The following is a 25,161-nucleotide window of genomic DNA, read 5'->3' as shown; positions in this document are numbered from 1 at the left end:
AAACTTATCATGATTATGAGGTTTTTGACTGACTTAAGTTATGATTACTGACTTTATATATTTCAATGTTTAATAGACGTGACACCATTACGTCATCGCCAATGACGTCATTACGTCGAGTGTAAAAGAACCGGTGAACCGTTTTTTTCAACCGGTTTATTGAATCGAACCGTCTGAAATAACCGGTTCGCGGAAAAGAAGGTTTAAATTTTTCTGGTATGCAATACTAAATAATACATTAACAATGACATTGTTGATTTACAGCAAGTCATCCATTTCAAAATTAGTCATTCATTTTCAGTTTCAATTTTCAATGTTCAGACACCAACCTCACAAGCTCATCTTCATTAAAATGAGCAGTGATGCAGTGTGGAAACTACCAAAGGGAGTCTAGACATTTGATTTGGCGTCTGATTGAAAACTGCAATTGTGTAGAAACGCCTACAAGCAAGCAACAGCAGAGACTCACTGACTACAGGGATCTGAAATGCTGCTAGTACAAACAAACTTAAAGCATCTATTATATAGCACAAATAGAACCGAAAACATTTGAAAAAAAAAACATGTACAAACTTACCGTGAGCTTTAAAAGAGGGCATATACAAGGACACATATAGACACAAATCTCATTCATACCTTGCCCTTGGAGTGTGATACTCCTAGCGGACAGACCTGTACGGCTGATTACAGCCTCTGGTCATGACTTCAGGGCATTTAGCCTCTGTGCACAGCGGTCTAGCAACACTGCCACCTGAGCAGGCATCCCTACAGCAACACACCACAGGCACCAGGCAGCAGCCAGTCGAGCAGATGAGCTGGGGCGAAGAAGAACAGAGATCACAGTGTCCAACATTCCTGTCAGAAAAACAAAACAAAGAAACTATTGAACACGCAGTTTTAGTAAAGTTCAAGGCATCAGAGACGACAATGTGAGCACTTTCTGAAATAGTTTTAAAGATGGTGTCTCTGAAGCAGGATGGATGTGTTGAATCTGCAGCTGTAGGCACATTTTCTGCTCACTCCTTCATCCAGGCCTTACTGTGACACATCCATTAAAGAGCAGACACACTTACACAAAATCCAGAGATATTTCTATAGAACTTGAAAAACATCTTTCTTTGATCCTGGTTCAAACTTCAGTATAAGACCATCAAAAACAAAAATCATCACAAATGTGTAATGTTAGGAGCAGGATGTTGTCTATACCAGTTTTATTGACACAAATATTACAGCTATTTTTGAAATTACTGTAACTCTGTTACTGGGCAATATATGTCTCCCAGAATATTTTTACCTTTATGAGGCCATCATTTCTAACCATTTAATACTTAACATCCTGTCCATCCAATAGTTAAAATGTATTGGCATGAACAGAATATAGAATTGCAATATAATAAACTACACTACTGTTCAAAATCTGGAGTTAGTAAGACTTTTTAAAAATAACAAGCATCAAAAATAACACGTCAGCAGCGTCATACGTCAGAAGTGCCACTGCAGTGTTGTGAACGCACTCACAACAGACCCGGAAGAGAAGACAATGCTGAATAAAGTCGTAATTTTTGATATTTTTGGACCAAAATGTATGACTAACTGACCCTCTGATGTCACATGGACTACTTTGATGATGTTTTCTTACCTTTCTAGACATGGACTGTATAACGTACACACATTTTCAAAGGAGGGACAGAAAGCTCTCGGACTAAATCTAAAATATCTTAAACTATGTCCCGAAGATGAACGGAGGTCTCACGGGTTTGGAAAGACATGAGGGTGAGTCATTTTTGGGTGAACTAACCCTTTAACTGTATGCACCCTCCATGGAGTATCTAAACATCCTTTGAAAGTGTTTAAGGGGGTGCCCAGAGTTTGTTGGTTAATAATGCATGACAAACCTATGCTGGGGTCCTGCAGCAGACTGCCCAGCTCTAAGAGTGCACACACCAGCACATGCTGACTAGCTGTGACATCCGCAGGACTCACACGTATCTCCATGTTCCCCTCATGAAGAGCTGCGTCTGACAGGAACACAGGGATACATTTAAGAAATGACAACTCAATGTCCAACGAAACCTAACTATTTGCCCTTGGCTGAGTTTCTTACCCACAACCCTCTTCTGTTTGCGGATCAATTGACAGATCTCTTTGGCAGTAGCGATTTGAGCCTTCTTCCCCAGAAAAGTGCCAAGAGCGGCCATCAGTATGAAGGGGACAGCATCTGCTGAGTATTGCGTCGCCCGTCCATGAGACACACACACCATGAGAAGAGAAAGAAGACAGGAGAAGTGATTCTCCAGCCACGCGCCACCCAGAATGGACACAAACACCACACATGTCTGTTTAAGAGAGAGAATCCTTTTTTCTGCATAACAGATAACTCATACATAATAAAGGCAGAAAATACATTTCTTTTGATTATTATATGACCTTCATTTGTTCTTTTTTTTTTACCGTTAACATAAAGCCAGTCATGCAGTGACTCAAAACAGCAACATTCGGATCCGGGCTGTAGGAGGGTTAGTGACCTGTGTGCAGGAATCCGGCTCCACTGGCCCGCAGGAAACCAGAACTCAGCAGCTCCATCACCTCCTCCAGGGAGCTGCGCTTAGAGCCTGGCCTCGGAGCTGAGAGCAAAGCCACAGGAACAGGGGAGGAAGAATGAAAAGAAGAGAAGCGTGAGAGAGAGTGTGAGTGGATAAATGATAGAAGAGATGGAATTGAGTGGGAGAGGAAAGAAAAGAAAAGCAGAATGCGTTACAGAGGAGAGGAGGGAATGATGTTCATCTCCATGATCTCCATGGGTAAATGATCAGCTCAGTGTCCCCTGAGGAAGTTACTGAGATTACTGAATAAAATCCACCCACCTATGGCTTTTCTGGGCTCCAGTGCCAATGCTAATAAAGTGCCAAGCAGTTTTGAGATGGCGACTCAGACATCATAATTTGAGCCCTCGAAGGCCCGGAAACAAAGAGTGGCCACATTCTCCAGCTCTGAGGAGCACAGGAAGACAGCCTCTCTCTGGAGCGCCAGAAGACACTATCAAAAAAAGAAAATAGTTCATTTCACAACTTCAAGATTCTAAACTAAAAAAAGCAAAAAATACACTGGGGATTATAGTAATATTTGAAATATTCAGGGGAATTTCTGACACTTCTCATCACTACGAAGACACACCAAACTTCACACTTCCAAAAATAACAATGATGATAATACAAACAAAAATAATAATAACAATAATTCACTTTACAAATGAATAGTAATTCTGGGAAGACTTGAGCAAAAAAAAAAAAAAAATTCATATAAGCTTTTGTTCGGAATAAATGAAGAATTTCTATTAATCTTATAATATTTGCTATTCAATGGAAGAAGAATAAGTGTTTACTCTCCCTCTAAAACCTCTAAAAGAAATACTAAATTAACATTTAGGATCCATATTTTAATTATATTGTGATACTGTGAGAATATAATAATGTAATAAGAATATTATAAACTGAATTGTGGTTGATATAAACATCAGTTAAAAAGAAAGAAAGAACAAAATGTGTTTTTGCCTTCAGTCAACTGATACAACATGATTATTAACTTTTACACTGTTACAAAATAACGTATTTGAAAAAAATGTGATTCTTTTTAACTTTTCATTCAACAAAAACAAAAACAAAATCACGATTTCCACTAAAATATCAAGCAATACGACTGTTTTCAACAATGATGGTAAGATAATAATAATGAATGTTTCTTCAAATCAGCATTTTAGAATGACTTCTAAAGGATCATGTGACGCTTAAGAATGGAGTCAAAGTTGCCATAACTGAAATAAATTACATTTTCAAATATATTCATTCAGAAAATAATCTTTTTAAATTGTTATAACATTTCATAATATTACTGGTTTTACTGTATTGCAGCCTTGGTGAGCATAACAGGCTTCTATCAAAAACATTCAAGTCTAGATGAAACAAGTTGTGATCGTCCTTTCTTCCCTATTGTGATGTATACCCGAGTGAAACAGCTTCTTGGACAACAACAAAAAATTAAGGCAGGATTGATTTGACCATAGGACACTGATTGGGTCACTGGATCACTGAAGGGTTGCTGAAGGAGTGAGATTATTGTACATGTCATCAGAGACGAGATCAGAGATTGCAAGGAGAAGTGAAAGCTGATTAAAGATTATCAGGGCATATGAAAGAAAAAAATATTTATGATGTGCACCGAGAAATCATTTATAATAAACACTACAGTCATAAGAATTTTCGAGGACTTTAAAAAAAAGTCCTGACCCCAAAAACGTTCAACAGTAATGTACTTCATCAGCTAACTGATCCTAAGCAATTTGTGATGGTCATAATAAAAATACTGCATGTGATGATTAAAAACACCTGAGTCACCGTTTGACCTCAAAACTATGTGTCAGAACAGGCATGTTTTTTCACAGTAGAGTACAGTCACATCTCTGTGTTCTGTAAATCACATGCCTGTGTGCTGTCACACGTACCTCTGCGCTCTTCATTGCTTTCAGAAGGTTTGCCATAGTCTCTTTAAACGAGTTGATGAGCAGTTGTCCCAGTTGCTCAAACAGCACACCCAGAACAGGCCACATCTGCCCTGTAGGGAGCTATAAGTAAACTCACTGTCAGTGGATCATCTGCAGCGCAGGCGTTGGGTGTGCGTGACGCGTGCGTGTAGGAGAGCAGATTTATGACACTCACAGTCTTGTACGCAGGAAGCTGGGCGAGTCATCCTTGCTGTGATGATGTCAGTGCAGTGGTCCACAGTGAGGCTGCATGTGAGGGAGTCGCCCACTCAGTACACCAACGCCAGACATTGAGTCGGGGGGCCGGGAGAACTCATCAGTACCGCCGTCAGCTGCTCCACCAGGCGCTTCTGCTTCTGTTTCACATTGGCCTGCCACACAAATACATGCAGACTCACTGTTTAGCTGAGGGCTGCTCTTTAATTGCGGTTTCTTGGAACTTCACCAATAAGAACCAGACAGACAGATCACTAGTTCATTCCAGGCTGAGAAACAGCCGGTGGAAAGGCAGACAAATAATCAGTCTGTTCAAAGAGGCTTGCATGTGTTTGTGCTCGAGAGAGAGAGAGAGAGAGAGAGAGAGAGAGAGAGAGAAAGAAAGAAAGAAAGAGACAGACAGAAGTGTCTCTTCTCAAACTGAGAGCTTATTGTCAGCACCCTCAACTCACCCGGTCTGTGCCAGCGAGTAGTTTCTTGAGGAAACGCAGCCACTCGAAGACAAACTCAGCCCTCTGGTGCTATTGTAGTTGATTGCAGGCTTCCTTGTTCAGCAATAAACTATGAGCCTGCTCCATCTTCCTGTCTCTTCTCACACTCCAGCTTTTCACCTGAGAGCTCGACCGCAGCGCCACTCACATTCCAGACACCTTATCCTTCCTGACATAAACCACAAGTTTAACTTAAAACCCCTAAAAGTTTACAGAAAAACAGTGTTTAAAACAAAAAAAGTGAATACAGATACATTATAAAAATTAATATATAAGCAAGCAAATAAACAATTAATTCAGTTTTCGTTTTCATTTTAAGTTGTTTTTTTTTACATTTTATTTTCACTTATAGTTTTCGCTATTTTAGTACATTGGGTTAAACTAAATGAAAAAGAAAATTGTTGCTGTGGCAACTAGCTAAAATAAAATTAATTTTGGATTTTTTTTATTTAATTTAATTCAGTAAATGTTTATTCTCTTTTAAGTAATTATTATTTTAAATGGTTTTAGTTAACTTAAACAACCTTGTACAGTACTATGGTGAGTAGGGAAAAAAAATAATAATAATAATAAAATGAAATAGAAACTAAATTCTCTAATAACATTTTGCACATACTTATAATATTTTTTTTTTGTTTTCACAGTACAGATTGGGACTTTATAAATGAAAATATATAGCTGCCTTTTAACTTTTAGGATGGGGTGTCCCTTGAACAAGGACGACCACATTCGGGGGTCTGTGCCATCTGAAGGATTGAAAACAGCCACAAAGGATGCACTAAAGATGTTTTAAAAAAGAACTTATGCAATTCATTTGACTCTACATATCTGCATTTACTTATAAGGACTTCATTACATGTCTGGTTTCATAACTTCATGTAATCTGAATGTGCAAGTGTGTGCGAACATGCCAGTTTATAAAGGGTTTATTATAAATGAAACATCCCTTCTTCCAAAAGTAGTTATGTCGCTGCTATGAAGTATGGATTATGTCCATTATGTTCAGTTTCAGTGTGAATTTAATATGCATATTATAAGTGTTTTATGCTACTCTGTTAACATGTAGCTTTCTAATCAAATAAAATCCACTGCAAATAATACAAATTAAATAATATCCACTGGATAAGTAAATACAAACGTTTTCATAAAAAAGTATTTGATTTATTGATTTACAGTAACGTCAGATGCCGTCTCCAGACTAAATGAACAGGACTAATCCGATTTGCTGCCAACTTCACCCAAAGATAGTTCTCTTCTAACATTTACTTTTGACTAAACGTATGTCACAAGCCAAAACATACATGTAATTGTCCGTGATTTATTAAGTGTCAGGTATTTTAGACTAAAGCTAGCGTTTATCCAATGCTAAGTAACTAATACTCTGACATGCTAGCGAGATAAATCTTCAAAATCAGCGAATCACTGTCTTTAAAATAAGAATATCCTGAGCAAAATGTGTATTACCTGCTAAATCCATCAATTGTAGTGTCAGGGGAGAGAGGTATATCCTATTCAAGTTGACTGTTTGTGTATAATATAACAAGACATCTGCATGTCGAGAAAAAAACAAAAAAAACCTACTTTTATTTTTTATTGGCTATTATATCTACCTTATGAAACTATATTTATCTGCATTACAGAATAGCTGCGTACCTGAACAGCATTTTTGGTTAATAGATAGCTACCTACCTAGGCAGCATTTATGGACATTATAGCAAAGCTACCCATTAGGCAGGATTTTTCAATGTAGGAGTGGACTCCAAAGCATACCAAAAAGTTACTGTATCAAAAATAGCTTATCTAAATACATTCTATGGTTCAGAGAGAGAGGGTGGAACAATAGTATATAAAAGGTGTTGGTGCAAGAATAGTATAAGTTTAGTTTAGAGATAAAAAGATGAAAATATAAAGGCATTAACTGTTAATATGCTATTACACGGCATTTCAAAAACAGCAGAAAACTAAAAGACCAACAGAGACATTTTCCAAAAAAATATATTTATAAAGAACTTGAATGAACATGACAAAGAAAGCCACAGCTGTACCGCTAGCACAGCATACTCGAGTAAAACTGGTGGACAAAGATTAAGCTTAAACCGTTTTATTTGTTCATTCATTGTATTTGCTTATATATTTATTTACTCTATAATCAAATAAAAGAATCTAAAATGTTGCCTTTTCAACTTCTTTTACACCAGATACATTTTTACGCTTTCATTAGAATTTTATGGTATAACCTCCACAGATTATGAACGGCAAATAAAAAAAAATATATATACAACCCGCTGATAAACACTGCATTGTAAAAGAACTGGCTCAACAAGGGAAATTAAAACTCTTCATATGAGATGTTTTGTAAGCTACAGCTAGCAAACATTTCATGAGCACTGGTGTTTGACAAACCAAAACACTTAAAAACTATTGGGAAAATGAGAAGCTAAAACACTGTAAAATAATGTGATTAACAGCACTGAAACGAACGGATTTAAGATACATTTTAAACTATGATGCTATACCATAATAGTGAAACTCAGCAGTATTCCATAAAATAATCATCCTCCTCGTCACTATCATCAGCTCTGGATGGGATATCTTTATCTGACAGCATATTCCACACCACAAAGTCATCATCTTCAGCTGTTGAAAACACAGTGGGGGGGTGAATATTGATAAACAACATTTTTTAACTCCATATGCTGTAGCATGTTTGTGTTTTCTAAAATGTAACTTGCATACCAACACATCTCTTTAGAGTCTTCTTGACTACTGGAGTTGGTGTAAGCTTGTCCTACACAAGAAGAATATTGCATCATCATTAACAGGTGGAAAAAACAGAACATGTTACGATCAATAAAACATATAAAAACCAGTTGGATCACTTATGGTAACAACATTAAAGATAAGTAAGATTTTGAGATTGTTACTATTGGTGCTGCCTTTTTGCCCCGTTTCCGTCCTTTCTTGTTCTTCTGAAAATGGAATATGTACTTGTCCATGTTATTCCTTAAAATAAAAAAAATTGATGGTTTATTATACAAAGACCCAAATTAGACATCTGCATTTTTGAAAAATGAGGCATTAAGCCTGATGAGTGCTCTCAGCATCCGTCCACTAAAAATAGCTTTGGCAGTCGAGATGAAAGCGTACTTGTTGATGGATCCCAGCATTCCTGGGCTAATGTGCAGACACTGAGGGGTTTTAGCAGCAGTTGAAATGCTAGAACTCGGCGTCTGAGGGTTTTGAAGCAGGCTGAAATTTTCATCTCCATTTGCAGCGAATACAGGCAACTAAAGAAGATGTCAGGTTATATTTTCATAGGGTATAGACAAGATATGGTATCACTCAGACAGGGGCCTTTATCAGGTCTAAATGTGCAGCTTAGAGCAGGGCTATTCAATTGGCGGCCCGCGGGCCACATGCGGCCCGCCAATCATCTCCATGCGGCCCGACGGCACCAACCTCCCTCCTCCTCTTTTCGCTCCGATTGACCTGAGAAATGTTTTGAATATTTCAGCAGTTATTATATGTGTCCCGAATTTATGTCGACTGAACCAGCGATAGGCTACCAATCCTTCGTGAATGAATCATTCTTTTGGTTCGATTCTTTCTAAACGCGCTTGCATAACGGTCTAAAACTATTCGGATTCATTCGGACCGCTCCGTAACTGAATCATCTGAAGCGGTTTCTCGTTCAGTACAGTTACAACAAATAGCGATGTTTTCAGTTGTTTCACTAGTTGTTTAAACACGGCCCAGCGCGGAGTTGCGTTTACTCCCGGTCCCGGACACACTAATATTAAACAGCGTTGCGACAACCAGTGGAAGCGTTTCAGTTCGACAGAAACATTTCTGTTACAAACCACAAATCACTCGATGATTTAATTAGTATTAAATCGGATGAAACAGCCTCAACATTCCCAACAAGACTGTTGAGGAAAGCAGGAGAAACATTGTGGCATGACCGAAATTAGAAGACTTTAAATCCCCTAATCACCCTTACAAACATTTACCACATTTACTGTAGTAATTTACCATGGTTGGGCAGAAATGTGCAATATTTATATTGAATACTATGTAGTAATAAATAAATATAGTAAATATATACTATAATATTATATAGTTTAATAGTAAATATAGTGATTTATATTGCATTAGTTTTATTAGGTGGGTAGAGGAATATATATTTAATGCTTGTTATGAAATTATGTCAGTTTCTTTGTAAAGGTGCGTATAGTTTTTAACTTGTGTTTAGGCATTTTTTATACAGTGGGAGCCTGTGGTTAACAAGTCTCACTGTCAGAATATTTTCATTTAAGCATAACAATTATAAATAAAATAATTATTATTTCTCACCAACAGCTATAAGTTTGTATAAATAATTTATTTGTTCCAAGGAAAATAGTTGTACACAGCTGTAAATTATCAAGTTTTTATTTATTATGGTTTTATATATTTGCATACTGTTGGGTACCACATTTCCAAGTAAATACCACACTTCTTTAGGGTTACTTTAGCTTATTTATTGAAACTGTTATGTTTCAATAAATAAGATAAACCCCCAAACCAACCCACCGGCCCACCTCAACTTTTCGATTTGATAATGCGGCCCTCGAATGAAACTAATTGAATAGCCCTGGCTTAGAGCATCTGGCTTAAAATCAATCGACAACAAAATCACCTTGATTTGCTTATTGTGCATTGGTGAGTTGGCAAACACATCATCATGGTCATCTTTGGGCATGTGATCCAAGAAATGCCTCATCTGCTGTCTCCTTTTTAGTGTTCCAGCTTTAGCAGTTATTTCAACTATTTCCTTTCCTGTGAGAAAAAGCAAGATCAGAGATTGTTTTTTTTTTTTCATTTTCAAATGCATGAATTTGTAAATCTGTAAAAACTGTCATAACCCTTCAAATTATACAGTAAAGTATAGAAACCTGGCTCCTCATCTGCTTCTGGTTTCTTTTGTGCTTTTATTCTGGTTCTTTTGTTGGTCTTCTGATTGGAATTATACTGTTCCTGACACTCTTCAGCCGAACGAGTGCCGACAACATATGCAACATTTGCCCAGTAACCGCTCTTGTGCTTAGGTAATGAGTTGACAGCCCTGTCCAGAGAAATAAACAGTGCTCTCATGAGCTGTCTACATTTTATGCATCCAAAGGAATGACGGTATTCCATAAAATAATGGAATTTCTTACAACCACTTTTTTCTTATCCTGTAAAAAACCAAGTAAACTTACCCCCCCCCCCCCCCCAAAAAAAAAGAATAATAACAATAGAATTCATAATTCAAGATTAAAACTTACTCATGTAGTTTTTGTAGCTCTTCTTCAGTCCATTTTCCATCTAATAGCTCATCTTCTTCATGCTTATTGCTGTTTTCTGTTTGTGGCTTTCTGCTTCTTGTGTTTGCTTTTCCGGTTTCATATTTCTTTGATCTTCTGTTATTTGAAACGGCATGTTGAACACTTTCCTCATCCTCTGAGTGCTCAGAATGCATGTCCTCTGAGGACGCAAAGTGTCTATTGGATTTAAGATCAGATTTAGCTTTCCTCTGTCTTGTCCTCCTCAACAATAACGTGGTCTTCTTGTCATGTCGTCTTCTTTCTTTGTCGTCATCATCTGAGGGAAAATCAACGGTATCTCCTACCAAAGCGTCTGAGTTTTGCTGCAAGATCTTTTTTGGTCTACGTGAACCTCTCACTATGTCCTGTTCAGGTTGTTCCCTACGGGTGGTAGAATCTCGCACCACAGAGGTCTCAGTTTTATGAGGTTTTGTTAGCAGTTTACGGTGTGTGGACCCTTTTCCTTGTCGCCTTTTCGGAGGGTCTGGAGATGCAAATGAGCTGTTAGAGTCAGTAGAGTACAGGGCTCTGGAGTATATGCGAGCACTTCGGCGTAAGCAACTGCTGTCGTGAGGCATGGATTGTGGTTCCCCCTGAATTTGCTTTGGGAACTTGCCGTGGTTCTTTGTCTTCTGATCATTCTCAAAGCCCGATTCCTGATCATCATATGACACTGCTCCATCCCTAGGTGAGAAATGACCATTCACTGAATCAACCTTTGTGTTCTCCATCATCTCTGACCCTGAACCCATAGCATTTTTCTCTTTTCCTTCCTGTTGTTTTCTCAGAGAGGCTCTTTGAGGTTGACTAGCTTTTTGTTTCACAGCATGACCTGAGTTTGAGCTGAGGGCCATAACTATTGGTCCTTTCTGAGCTCTTGAAGGTTTATTCAGTGTTTTGCTCTCAATTGGAGGTGGATTGTTCTGAGATTGGACTTTTCTTTGGGGTTTCGAAAGCTGCTTGATCCTCCTCATTGGCACTGACAGTTCATCTTCACTGCTAGATGTGTTACGCCTCCCTTTTGTAAAACGAACAAATGTGAAATTATGAATTAAAACAAACAAACAAATGCACTTTAAAAACACACGTGTTGTCAATGCACACCTCTTCCCAGAGTTTCAGGCCTGGATGATTGTTCCTCTGTGATTTGTGATGTTTCCATAGTTACTGGTTTCTTTGGCTGGAAAGAAAAATAACATCAAATTTAATCTAATTTAAGAAATGGTCCACATGCACTATAACAATATAAAAAGACCCTGTGAAGGCCACTAGAGATCAAAGACATTGTTTGCAGTGCTGAATGAAATGAGAAGAGTACCGTGGACAGCACTGAGGTAGAGTAGTCCTCATGGATAGTGACGTTCATGTCAGAATCCATAACAATCCTCCCTCCTTTCCAGTATTCCAAAGGTGGTTTGATGAGTCGGCCACTGCGGGAAACTTTTGCACTGCCCCGCTGAATGTTGTCAGTGGGAGTTATGGGACTGGGAGCTATCCCACAAAAAAAATAAAATAAATAAAATTATATATATATATATATTTGCGTGACCATTTCAAACCTATGGGGATGAATATAGTTTAAACAAAAACCGAACATTTTTGATACAGACACCAATTAAATATAAACACAGCAAGACAATAAATGAATCAGTTAATTATGACTGATTCAATTATAAATCATTCAGACAGATTTGCAAACTGTCTACTGATATAAGTGTCACCTTTACTGTTGAAATGATATACTCACACATTGTATTGCCCTGAATTTTGGGAAGTTTGCGGGTTGAGATTTTAGGGGCCTGTTGATTTTTAGCATTGGGAGGTTTCGCAACACTGTTGTCCTTCTGATTTTTCTGCAGTCTAAAACAAGAATAGTTTATTTTTATAATTTGATAAACAGCATAATAACAGAGTTGAGGCTACTTACCCTGTATGACCACGCAAAAATTGATCCATGTACTCCTTCCACATTTTTGGAAACCCAAAAAGAAACTTCTTCAAAAACCATGTTGGAAACGCTTTAAGGGTCAAAACAAAATTGTCAAATGAAATGTACACCATCAAAGTAATGCAGCTTGATTTCACGAGTTCACACTTACATATAATTAGCTGAAGTATTATAATGCATATTTTGCGTGCTGTCCGGGGAAGGGGCTCCGAGCTCAGGAATGGCCTGAACCTAGAGTACACCCCCCCGCCCGTATATAAAAGTGTAAAATGAACTCTAGTGGAGGAGATGGGGTGGAGGAGGGATGCTGATAAACCGTCGATGGAGACAGGTAGGCTAATTCAGCTGTATTTATACCCTAAGGTTGATTATCTTAAGTGGCTCCACCTGTGCTAATTAGGCTAAGTATCTGACGTGCTCCTCCCGAACCTTGTTATGAAACTACATTTAAAAAGCATTTTCTTACGTGAATTGGGATGTTTGGCCATTTTCCCAATGAGGACATAGGTTCTGCCAGATGAAGTCTTGAGAACATTGCTTGAGATTCTTTCAGTGATAAAACTGCTGTGCCAAGGTATCATAGTATCTCTGTATGTATCAAACAAATCATTTTAGAGCCACATAAAACAACTTCATGGATGATTAATGAAAAAGCATAACGCTGTAATACATTGTACATTATATTATAGTGCAGCCACTATGCCAATTCTTTAAAAACAAAACAAAAAAAAAAATCAAACAAACTTGACTTATAGGAAAAAGGCAGAAAGCAAATATCTTACATGCGAATACCATCAACCACAAGGTCTTTGTTGAGAAGTTTCAAAACCCAGTCTCTTAAATGAATCCCCCTCACCTAAAAGACAAAAACAATGTACTAACTACAAAATATAAAACCACCAAATCACATTTTTGCATTTTCGTTTCGTTAATGATTTTAAAAACCATAAAAAAAACAAATGCTATTTTTTTTTACTTACATTGGTTCCTTCATCTAGAATTACATCTGCTTGTTTAGCTCGTTGTTTTGACTGAAACACAGACACTGTCTTTCGTGGGATCAACACCCGAGGACAGAGCTGCAGGAGAGGATCATCCAGTAGATTATGAGGAGGCTGAGGGAGTCCAGGGACCACTTCTGTGCAAGCAGACTGACCAAACGGATCAGACTCAGACTCAGGACTACTGGATGTGTCTATTTGGAGGTCTTCCTCACTGTCCTTTTCTATTGCAATGCTCCTCTCACCAAATACAACACCACCTGCAATTAAATAGGAACAGAGCTGTGTAATGATCAGGGTCTTATTGTTCTTTTTATGATAGCTATTTTTCTTAAGTCTGCATTGTAACCCAGTTTTAAGTAAAATTCTGAATAATACTTAATGTCAAGTATGTTTTCACACACACAGAATGTGTCGTGGTGACAGAAGCTTCCAGTGCACATATATTCATACATATAAACATATAAATAAGAACTAACTTAAGAGTTATGCATTTCTGTCTGATTTTGCAAATACTTGTCATCATAAACAGAGCATCAGTATTAAGTCATTAAAAAAAGATTAATATCCAGACATATACATTATTTGAAACCACTCTAATTTTATCAGTAATAAAGAGTGAAATTAAAAATCATACCTTTATTTCTGATTTCCTTTGAACCGCTGACATAGGTGATGGGTTTCCGCTGAATCTGGGCTAACATGTCATCAGGAACCACCTTGTTCAACAGCATATGAGGCTCTTGAGAAAAACGAATACAAACAGATTTTTATAAATAAGTCAGGTCACACTGTATATAACTGTCCTTAAATGCCAAACAACAGCAATTACTAAAATAATAATATTAAAATCATACGTCTGTTTCTGTTATAAAGATTCTCTGGCATTTGCTTTCGTGTTTCTTTCATCTCTGATAACATCTCCCCAGGTATATTCTCAAGTAAAACATAGGGCTCTAGAAAAAGAAAAGGGATATTTGTAGTAGAATTTATTTTCATCAATATGTAGGACATCTGAAAAATAAATAAATGGAGCACTAACCAATAAATGACTCTGACTCCATATTAAAGGTTTCATGTTGTCTTCCAGGCACTTTATGAAGATTGATGGAATGGGTATCCTGTGGTAAGTCCATTTCTCCAGCTTGTGCATCTCCTCTCAGTGACTGTGGAGGTGAGAGGGCTAACACATATGTCTCCTGGTTTGCGTTAGTCTTTTGAGAGGTCTGGGCTACAGGGTTTGAGGGGACACGGTCACGGCTTTCTCTGATGCTTACATGATCAGAGGCTTCCCCAGGCCCCTCCGAATTTTGTCTCTGAACTTTTGCCTTCATTCTTGCAAAAATCTTTGCTGGCGTCTCGCTGCACCCTTTCAGCATCATGTCCACTTTATCTAGAGGGGCGACCTCTGCCATGGGATTGATGCTGCTGAGCTCACATGGGATATTTGGGCTGTTTTCTTCAGCATTCTGTGCAGTGGAGTTCATCACCAACACATCTCGGTTTGAAATCTTTCTGCTGGATCCAGTTGCCCAATTGTGAGCTACTTTAGGTATGGTTTTCACTGGTGTGATCATATCACCAGGCTTAGGGGCTTCAGGAGCTATTAAATAGTATTGCAGATGATGATACATTGTTGTATTATTAGAAAATGTTTCCAGCCCCACAGTGGTCCATGTTCTCATCAAAGTCAACGTTAAGATGCGAAGAGCAAAATTTAATTAACAAAAGAAACTAAAAACGAAAAATTGATTCGTCTATAAAGACTGTCTCTCGTCTATAAAATTGGACACTTTCTATGAAAAACCTGTCACAGTTTTTGTATTTATACACGCAACATTAGTATTATAAACATCTTTATCGATTTAAACTATAAACACTTCTCTAAATCCAGTCTAACGTTAGCTGTAAAATATTAATGTTAAAACGAAAATACTCCGTCGACAAACCCGATTCCCGAATCGATTACACATCACAAAGTGAAACAAAAAGAACCAACAACACAAAAAAAACCCAAAAAACCAACTCGCTAACCACATAAACTCGTTTGAATTTTCCCGGATAAAGCGCGGCTAACGTCTCGCGTCGCGTAAGGACTGCGTCACTTCCGTCAATAATGCCCCCCTAGGAAGTGAGTGGTTCATTTCAGTGAATCGGTTCTTCGGACAGTTCTTTTTAAATAATTGTTTCAAACAATTCTGTAAATTCGAACATGCTGGAAAAGTTAATATACACCTCTTTAATAATATTTCGGATATAACATGTATACTTTCAAAGTAGTAACACACTTTTTCCGACATTCCAGTTTTTCAATATAAATTATTCTTTTAGAATGGTTTAGTGAACCGGTTCAATGTATTACTTTAAAAGATCCGATTCAAAAGAACGCCAGCCTAGTTAAGTTAGTGTGTGTAAGAAGTATGTACACTAAACAAAATTATAAACGCAACACTTTTGTTTTTGCCTCCATTTTTCATGAGCTGAACTCAAAGAGCTAAGACTTTTTCTATGTACAAAAAAGGCCTAAATCTGCCTAAAATCTGTGTTAGTGAGCACTTCTCCTTTGCTAATTAAGATAATTCATCCACCTCACAGGTGTGGCATATCAAGATGCTGATTAGACAGCATTATTATTACACACGTGTCCCTTAGGCTGGCCACAATAAAAGGCCTCTCTAAAATGTGCAGGTGGATGGATTATCTTGGCAAGAGAAGTGCTCACTAACACAGATTTAGACACATTTGTGAACAATATTTGAGGGAAATATGGCTTTTGTGTACATAGAAAAAGATCTTTGAGTTCAGCTCATGAAAAATGGGGGCAAAAACAAAAGTGTTGCGTTTATAATTTTGTTCAGTATATTTGGAGAGAATACCAAATGATCTGTGTAGGAAATAGATGTGCAGTAAACATGTTGCCGTTTGTTAAATGAAACCATGTCCGAGATTCAACTAATGTTACCGGAAGAAATTTGGATCCATGAGTTTGGATTTATCTCTGATTGCGACAAACTGAATGTTTGTTTAAACTGCGCTTACTTTAAGAGACCAAGCAGTTTTATTGTCCTCCAAAAATTCTATGACTCAGATTTCTGCAAACTCTTTACCAAAGGAAATTAAAGTCTATTTTTGTTTAAAAGGCAACAGCAAAAGTCTTGCAACAGATTGTGGCTGGCGTGGATCGGTTCAGTGCACTGATGGCACAGCTCTGATGACACTCACTTGGGGGCTTTACAACACCTCCAGAGGCTTGTCATCCGTCAATGTGTTGCTGTCTGACCAGCTCACTTTTATCTTTGAGACAACTGACTGTGAGGTCAAGAGAGCCTCGATATCAGAGATAAGTGCTGCTATTTCGCAACTTGTCAGTCTTACCACACTACATTACCATGAAGAAAAAAATCCTAGCTATAAAACTTTTCTTCATGGCATTGTTGAGGCGCCTGCCCAACTCAAAACACCTTTCCTTGAGAATGGGGCCAAAATTTTGGATTCCCCCTGATAATTATTTTTGTGTCCAATCAGAGCATGTGGACATGATCCAGGTTTATATGCTTTCAGGAAAGAAAAATATGGTGAAGAAAAGACTTTCAGCAGAGTCATCACCCGTCCTATCTTGTCTTTCACACAGGAGTGACTCCAGATGCAGTCTGGCCTGAGCAGCCTGGAGCTGCTGAACTATGAAGACCTCTGCCTCTCCTCTGTTGCCTTTAACGGTCTGTCCTCCCTGACCAAACGAACAGTGCATTATAAACAATGGTTTGAAGATCCAAGCTTTCTGGATTTTCCTTTCTGGAAAAGACAGAAAAGGGTTTTAAACCCGGGAAACTTCAGTAAATTCCAAAGGAAAACATAGGATTAAGCAATTAAAATACCAACAAGACAAATTCCTCACTTGAGAAAAAGTTATCACCGACAAGGTGAACTCGTTTTTCATAGATTCATTGGAGACCCAAATAAAAAATGAAATAATAATAATAATTATTATTAAAAATATTTAATATCAGTCATATACAATTCTAACATTAAGGATAACATTTATTGTTGTATTCGATTATTTTATTGTTATTTTATTGTTTGGGTAACATTTTACAATAAGGTCCAAAAAGTTAAAGTTAATTAATGCATTAATATTATCTAACAATGAGCAATACATTTGTTACAGTATTTATTCATCTTTATTAATGTTAATTAACTGTTCATGTTAGCTCAGGTCCATTACGTAACATTAACAGATGCACCTTTTGATTTTAATGATACATGATTAGTAAACACTCAGATTCGTTGTGTGTGTAAATAAAGCTCTTTCTGACTTAAAATCAACTAAGATTTATAAACGCTTTTTCACAGTTACTTCATGCTAGCTAATGTTTATATATATCCTGAAAGTGAGGTGAGAATTGTATATGAACTGTAAATATATTATGTCAGAATGAGTAAACATTGTATGTCTGTCTGACCCCGGTTAAATTCATTCAGAATCAACTCCTGTCTTTCAGACACCATAATGGTCCAGAATCAGTGTTTCTTCAACTTCAGCATCTGCCTCGATGCGTGACTTTTTAACATAAAGCAACATTTCATTGAAGATGGAAAATGGAAATATATTGTTAATAGCAGAAGATGCTTATTCTAAAGAGCTTGAGAAACATGACTTGCTTTTTACTTTAATACGTTGTGCCAATGACAATTTATCTAATCAGTATATACTTGACTCTTAACAAAGTGCTATATAGTTAAAATGGTATATTCACTCATGGTCTTAAATTATTGAAATGAGTGTTCTTTTCCACCCATAACATCCAATCACCCCCACTAGGTGGCAATATATTCACACTTGAGTATACAGAAAGAAATTAATATACACAATTTTACCTCTTCATGCATCCTTCTAGAAACACACCATAAAACACAAACAATATTTATAAATAAATACGTAGTATAAATAAACCTAATTATGTGCAAGTAGATGTACCAGAATTTTTTTTACTTTGGAAGTACAACGCAAGATGTGATATTCTGCATTAATGTTAAGCTTAGTGTAAAGTAAAGACAAGGCAGTTCTATGAAAGACAAATATACATACATGACAAAGTGGAAAGATTGGAGATTGTAGAAAGATTGTAGAAAGTGTTTGCCATAAGCACACTCAGAAGGTGGGTTCATTGGATCACATCCTTTTAAACCGGATTATCATATTCAGGTTTTATAATTTCATAATTGCTGAATAAACATTTATGGACATTTTACCACACTGCATTTCTCTGTTTGGATGTATGAAAGTTTACAATATGAAAAATTTATTTTAAAGGCTTTTGATCTGGTTTTAACTAATCAAGGCCCAGTCAAACTGATGAGGCATTAATATAATTAAACACTATTGTGCTAGCAAGTAGCTGAAGTAAAGCGGATCCATCATTGCATATATAATACTGAAGGGTGAAGGTTTAGATGTTTTAATCCCACTCTAAGGTTATACAGTTGTAAGAGCTTCCGAGAAGTTTTATGGCGTACTGAAGCTGTGAGAAATCTTCCATTAGCTGAGGATGGAGCATTTATCAAATGAGAGATGACAAGGCCAACATATCATCCCACATTATATCCCACTGAGGGAGAAATAATGTGCTCATAAGTAACAGTGGAGACTGAGTGAAAACACTTTTGGAGTTTCTGACTGGAAACATAGTGTCCACCGGGAAGCCTGCAATGTTTCAGCATACCTGTAATTTGAAAGAGAGTGTTGTAGCTTAGAATGCTTCAGCCATTCAGGGTGTGAAAGATGTGGTTCTGTCTCTTCTCCTTATGTTTTCACAAATGTTTCATTTCAGGTCATTATGCATGTCACGGATATTTCAGTGTTTTACCTCAGCAAGAAAACTGTATGTTCTAATGCCTCAGACAGATGCTCTACGATGGTAAAAGTGGCAGTCTGGAGAAAATGGAAAGAGATTGTGGTAATCACTTTGAATTTTTATTATTAGACAGACATTTCAACATCTTTCAGAATTATAAGTGTTCTGCAAATACCCAAAAAAAGGATTCTGATATTGCAATTATGAATTAGTGTTAGCTTGCTTAGAATGTTATTTTGCCTTTAAATTAACAAAATCCCCATGTGTTTTGTTTCCTTTATACGAGTATCTAACCGGCAAAAGTCATTATAGAATCACACCATGACAGAATTTCTCAAAGTTCAAATTACATTTGATTAAAAATGGGGGGAAATGTCTCTATTAAAGCATCTTTTGAATTTCCCCTGAAAGTGTTTTGAACCATAAAAGGAGCCTGGAACACTTTGCAGCTTTTGACAGCTGTCGGGCTCTGGATGGGAATTTTGGACTTCTTTTAAGTTCACTAATCTAATCCTAAATAATTCGAATGCCAGACTAGCTGGAGCTGAATTCAAGGTATCTTGAATGAATCAATGAAACGCCACCCTTATCAATTTAGTTTTGACTGAGATGAAAATGGCAATGGAGAAATGATACAATAACGGCTGTGGGGGACATTATGCACCTACCCACATTATCACACATAATCAATGCCATCAAGTGGATGCTATCCACTTGTTAGTTTCTTCCATGACCGTCTATGGAGGGATTTTGCATTCTCCTCCACACACAATCATTTCTCATTTTGAGAATGGTGAAGCCCCCACTCTACTGTGAGTAAACGACTTCTCCATTCTTATCAGAAAGCAATTTGCTCGTGTAATACAGTCAAGTCCAAGCTCTCCATCATTATGAAATGGCTGTCTGATCTACGAGAAAGGAGATGGTGTATGAACACACAGACTATCTGGGAGATAGCTTGCCAGCTCATCCTGATGCAAACGCTGTATCATACTGGCACAATGAAACCTGTGTCACAACTAAAGGGAGCTATACAGGAAGCTGGCAAAAACAGTGCTGCATGCGCAGGAGGATGGCATTATATGATATATCTATATATATATATATATATATATATATATATATATATATATATATATATATATATATATATATATATATATATATATATTTGTTGTCACACGGTCTATACCTCGGTAACTGTAAGATATTGGGCCCTATCATCTACACCCGGCGCAATGCGACGCAAGGCGCAGCGCAAGTGTGTTTGCTAGTTTCAGTCCGTGGCCGTTCACATTTTCCCGTCCAGCGCCACGTTGTTTAATTTGCAAATGCATTTGCGCTCATTTATGCGCCCATCTAAAAAAAGAGGTGTGTTCAGGCGCATTGCTGGAGCATTGCTATTTTAAGGAGCTGAAAATAGACTGCACCATAGACCAACTCAAACCTGGTCTAAAGTCTGGCGCAATGTTTTTTCTTTGTTATTTAAAGCATTTCTACTAGTATTTATTAGTATTTCTACACGCTGCTTATTAAACACAGGGACGTACAGCAGCACACAAACATGCCAAATATTAAAAATTAAAGGATTGCAGTATAAGATTTTTGTAGGCTTAGTAAATATATATATATATATATATATGCCATAATGGATAGTAATCACATGTATCAGAATTAGGCTGTTTGCTCGCACACGAGCAGATCTGTTTCAGCTTGGAGATGAGTTCTGTCTTTGTGCAAATCCGTCATGGCATGAGCGCAACTGGCTCTTAAAGGGAATGGAAGATGAGACTCTGATTGGTTTATTGCACGTTACGCCCCAAAAACTCATTAAGAGAATAGGGACAACCCGTTTAGACCATACGCCCGGGAGCGCCAACCGTTTTTCCGTCGTTAAAATAGTGTAAGAATTGAAATGGGAAGGTTTAAATAAAGTTAGATAGTACGCGAGATATCGCGAGCGTGAGGGAAAGGAAAACACGTCAAGATAGGGAGAGGGGAGGAGAAAGGATAGGAAGAGAAAAAAAAGACCACGAGAAAATCTGGTGGAACGATGACAAGTTAGTTAAGAGAAGAGTTCTGAGCACAGAAGACTTGTCCTGACTCCACTATCAAATGACCACGACAGATACAGCAAATAGCCAAGAACCCACGCATAATACTCGGTAAGCACGAATTCCTCAAGACCCGCAAATCCGAGTATTACAATAGCAAAAGTGGATTTGGACACGCCCTGAGTGCACCTGCGCCGTGCGCTTTACACTTTGCGTTTAGATCGTTAAAATAGGGCCCATTGAGTGCAATTACACAAATCTTCAATTGGTTTTATAAGATGTTTAAAAACCATAATAACTGAAGTAAAAAGTGTGACGGATATAAATAGAGGTCTTTAGGAAACAATAAAACTCCAGCAAATATGTTTTCTTTTTTCATATAGTTCAGATGTTTTGAGGACAATTCAAAAGTAAAATAATAAAATCAGTACCATTACTAGTGTAAAAAATCATCTTATTCAAAAATGTCTCAAAATCACTCTTTAAAGTATACAAGGAGGTTCTCAATAGAACTATAAATGTCCAAATGTTGATTTATTTTTTATTTTGTATTTTTTTGCCAAACATGAAAATGTTTATTAAAATGTATTCACCCTCAGGCAATCCAAGATGTAGATGTAGATGTTTCTTCATCAAAACAGATGTATTAATAAATTAAAAAACACATTTATTTTTACATCACTCGCTCACCAGTGGATCCACTGCAATAAATTGTGCTTTAAACAGCTGAGAAAAACATGTTAAATTTCCCCAAATATGTTTCCAAAACTCTAACCACCAGTCTCACATAATTTAAGCTGAATGCGTGCAAAATGAACTCCTAATTCAAATCTTGCATATTTACCTAAGGTGACTGTTATTTTCTTGGGTTCGGTTACAATCCCAGCCAAATCTTTGACCCTCTTCAAGAACAGGACATGCAACATACAGCTCATAATCAGCCAAATGCATCCTGTTCAAAAAAGGGAATGTAGATATTTTCCATTAACCAATAAAGCTTAAAGAGAGGAATTTAATAGGAAATCTAAGTCACAGAAGAATATTAAATTTCAGACATTAGTTTGAGCCTCTTGTCAAAAACATTATTTTCAGATTCTAATGAAAAATATCCCAAATGTTTAATATGTTCATACCCCATTAGATAGAGAAAGAAAGAGAATGGTAAGCAACAGTGGGAACAATAAAGCGGTGGAGCAAAATAATAAAAAAGAGAGCTGGTCAAACACGTGGATGAGTGCCATAAGAACATTTCTATTTCATAAGCTGCTCAAAGTGCTGATGTAAACAATGAATAAATAATCCCATTCTTTGAACTAGAGAACAGTGTATTCCATAGGGAGCTGAAGGAAAATAGACCTAATAATGGTCTTTTTATAAATAAAATACTATTCTTCCAGACAAATACTTTACATTATATTTGGTAGTGCATGAAAACATTTATTATAGATACATAATCAGAAAAATAATCGATATGTCTATTTGCATGGGGAGCCCATTGCATTTTTATTTAAAAGAGAGAGATAAAAGGGAATTTAGCATTAATAAATCAAGTTTTGGGAGAAAGGCAGAAAATCTTTTTGTGGGTAGAACAGAGGGACACAATCATATCCACAGATTATGAGTAAAAAAATTACACAAACTAACATATAACAGAAAGAATAGCCACCTGCTAAGAAGCTGGATGTGATCATTTCTACACACAGTTAGTGTAAGTAATTATGCCCGTGGGTTATCCTCTTTTAAACCCAGGGTTATGAAACCCTGCAGTGCCAAGAGTGAACAGTGCTAGAAGCAGACAACCAGTCATACACTGAGCAATGCTTACCTCTTCATAGTGACATTTCCTACATCTACAAAGAGTTAGTGAAACATGATGAGTACATGTGGCGATTTGTAATCGTTCAATAATCAGTGTTACTGGTCTCATAAATATGCAAATCAGAAACGTGAGCCCAGGGGTTACAAATGTAAAGTGTGAAATCTTAAACACTGACTTCCCTGGAATGACTACTAACCCAGTAAAATGTCAAAAAAGTCAGCATTACATCTACCTCGTGAATGATGCATTCTTCTGAGACAGAAGGTTTCATTAAATCAGTTGATTCAGTTCACAATACCAGTCCGAATGATTCATGCACGGATCTGGTTAATGCGCATCGAATTCAGTTGGCTGCAGTGATGAAAGAAATGAATTTACATTGAAATGCAACTCAAGATGTTTATCTTCATGATAATGATGTTGAGTTTAAAGCAAGGTATATTGTGAATTTACTAATTCTATATAGGCCTATTATGATAATTATACACAGGCCTAATTATTTATTGTCAAATGTAAATGGGAAATGGAAAAAAATATATACTTTTACTAATTTTAAGATACAAATAAGTCACTACCTTTAAACAGCACCAGAAAAGAGAAATAACAAATCAAGAAAAACTGTGAAGTCTTAAATCTATCCTTTGATTTAAAATGCACAAAATAAGCTTTCTTCTTTATTTTTTTCTTTTGTTTGGCTTAGTTTTGGATTTGATGTCACGGTTATAATCGCTTTTAATTGGGTCTTCATTGTTTCAAGATACTGCAATACTACTACTGCTACTAATAATATTAATAATACAAAAATGCGATTTGAATTGCGATAGATGGCTGAAGATTTTGTTGTATGGATCACTTTTAAGACTTCTGTGTTCTTTTATAGACTTGAAAGCTCAATTAGATGAAAAAAAGAGCATCTATTACACTATTTAAAAAAAAGAAAAAAGGAGGTGAGCAAATAATGAGAAAATAATGAATTTTTGTCCAATCGTTTCAGCCTCAGAGATAGTAAAACTGAAGGTTGATGGCTCAGTTCCCACTATTAAGCAAACCATGAGCACTGTGCTACAAAACACAGTACACACAATAAAAAAAAAAGCATTCTTCCCGAGGAATACTAATAGATTAAAAGCGGCAAGCTGATGTCTCTCTTTGTCATACAGTTGCAGACAGAGATAAAGAAGCAATTCCGGAGGCGTTTGATAGAGGATTGGTATTTGGTTTTCATACACGGCAGCCACTAGTATGTCGCCGAGCATGCTGTAGGAGTGGTCATCACTCACGGACGCCCGGAGCCCAGGGTGTAGACTCCTGCTGCTACTAAGTCACCACAGACTGATGATAGTGTCAGCCACAGAACAATCTGCATTCATCATTTCTTATCTGCTGGGTCGCTGTGCTGATCTGGGAGATGCATCCTCTCGCTGCTGCAGGGTCAAGGACTGCATGATTGAGTTGAGTGTGTGAGTGTGTGTGTGTTGCTTTTTGACCCAAACAGCCTACTCCCAGTCCCGTAATTACTTGACCTGTTAATGCACCACGGAAACAAACCAAGCACCCAAATGCAGACGTGTAAGAGGATTGTCCCAGGTACTGTCACTTTCCCAAATCGACGAGAGGATAAGTGTGTGTCTGTATACAGTATTCGAGTCTACATGATAGGAATCTGTAAGTTGGTACATGTATCTGTCTTATGCATGTAAGGGTCTTCATGGGCAAGCAATAGCACAATGCTATCATTGTCTAAATAACAGGTCATTTCCGAGCATCGTCCTCTAATATTGAGCTCAATACTCAATCAGAGAAATAGGAGGCCTGACCTTCACTGTGTCCACACCTTCTCTGTCACTTAAATAAGTATGATGCCCCAACAGCAGGGTTCCAGAGATGTTCTGGCCTGT

General features: G+C 37.2%; 2 protein-coding genes and 1 long non-coding RNA gene across 4 annotated transcripts in view; all 3 read right to left on the bottom strand.

Annotated features, from left to right (window-relative positions):
* Positions 1–2,472, bottom strand: part of LOC132111917 (HEAT repeat-containing protein 5A-like) — a 32,923-nt gene extending 30,451 nt beyond the window's left edge. The window contains exons 1-5 of the mRNA XM_059519536.1: positions 2,459–2,472; positions 2,105–2,355; positions 1,896–2,018; positions 752–855; positions 578–583 (exon numbers count right to left, since the gene is read on the bottom strand). Of these exons, the coding sequence (XP_059375519.1) occupies positions 578–583; positions 752–855; positions 1,896–2,018; positions 2,105–2,355; positions 2,459–2,472 (498 nt within the window). The remainder of the gene's footprint in view (positions 1–577; positions 584–751; positions 856–1,895; positions 2,019–2,104; positions 2,356–2,458) is intronic.
* A 58-nt stretch (positions 2,473–2,530) lies between these two features.
* On the bottom strand, positions 2,531–4,869 carry LOC132111591 (uncharacterized). The gene is made up of 4 exons (XR_009424826.1): positions 4,709–4,869; positions 4,499–4,603; positions 2,865–3,036; positions 2,531–2,624 (listed from the first exon to the last, which is right to left on the bottom strand). It is a non-coding gene; the product is annotated as an uncharacterized LOC132111591 (long non-coding RNA).
* Positions 4,870–7,225: 2,356 nt separating this feature from the next.
* Positions 7,226–15,793, bottom strand: LOC132111589 (mis18-binding protein 1-like). 2 transcript variants are annotated; one of them, XM_059519028.1, is made up of 18 exons: positions 14,581–15,785; positions 14,453–14,494; positions 14,396–14,422; positions 14,176–14,280; positions 13,518–13,798; positions 13,320–13,393; positions 13,004–13,125; positions 12,517–12,607; positions 12,337–12,449; positions 11,908–12,080; positions 11,694–11,769; positions 10,551–11,607; positions 10,179–10,348; positions 9,923–10,062; positions 8,392–8,531; positions 8,169–8,247; positions 7,981–8,032; positions 7,226–7,881 (listed from the first exon to the last, which is right to left on the bottom strand). In XM_059519028.1, exons 1-18 carry the CDS (start codon positions 15,221–15,223, stop codon positions 7,775–7,777), a joined length of 3,492 nt encoding a protein of 1,163 aa, XP_059375011.1. In that variant the 5' UTR covers positions 15,224–15,785; the 3' UTR covers positions 7,226–7,774. The 2 variants fall into 2 exon arrangements, with proteins under 2 accessions (XP_059375011.1, XP_059375010.1); XM_059519027.1 differs by having other exon boundaries at positions 14,396–14,494; positions 14,581–15,793.
* Positions 15,794–25,161: the final 9,368 nt, after the last annotated feature.

The sequence above is a fragment of the Carassius carassius genome, chromosome 31 (assembly GCF_963082965.1).
Source record: "Carassius carassius chromosome 31, fCarCar2.1, whole genome shotgun sequence".
In the NCBI taxonomy this organism is placed as follows: domain Eukaryota; kingdom Metazoa; phylum Chordata; class Actinopteri; order Cypriniformes; family Cyprinidae; genus Carassius; species Carassius carassius.
This window is presented reverse-complemented; position numbering and strand designations above follow the sequence as displayed.

Bases quoted from the DNA above. Each gene is read 5' to 3' on its own strand.
- LOC132111589 (XM_059519027.1), bottom strand. From the start codon at position 15,223: ATGAGAACATGGACCACTGTGGGGCTGGAAACATTTTCTAATAATACA. The intron at 13,394-13,517 runs GTAAGTAAAAAA...TTTGTCTTTTAG, and splicing joins TTCTAGATGAAGGAACCAAT to GTGAGGGGGATTCATTTAAG. The intron at 8,033-8,168 runs GTAACAATCTCA...CTTCTTGTGTAG, and splicing joins GCAAAAAGGCAGCACCAATA to GACAAGCTTACACCAACTCC.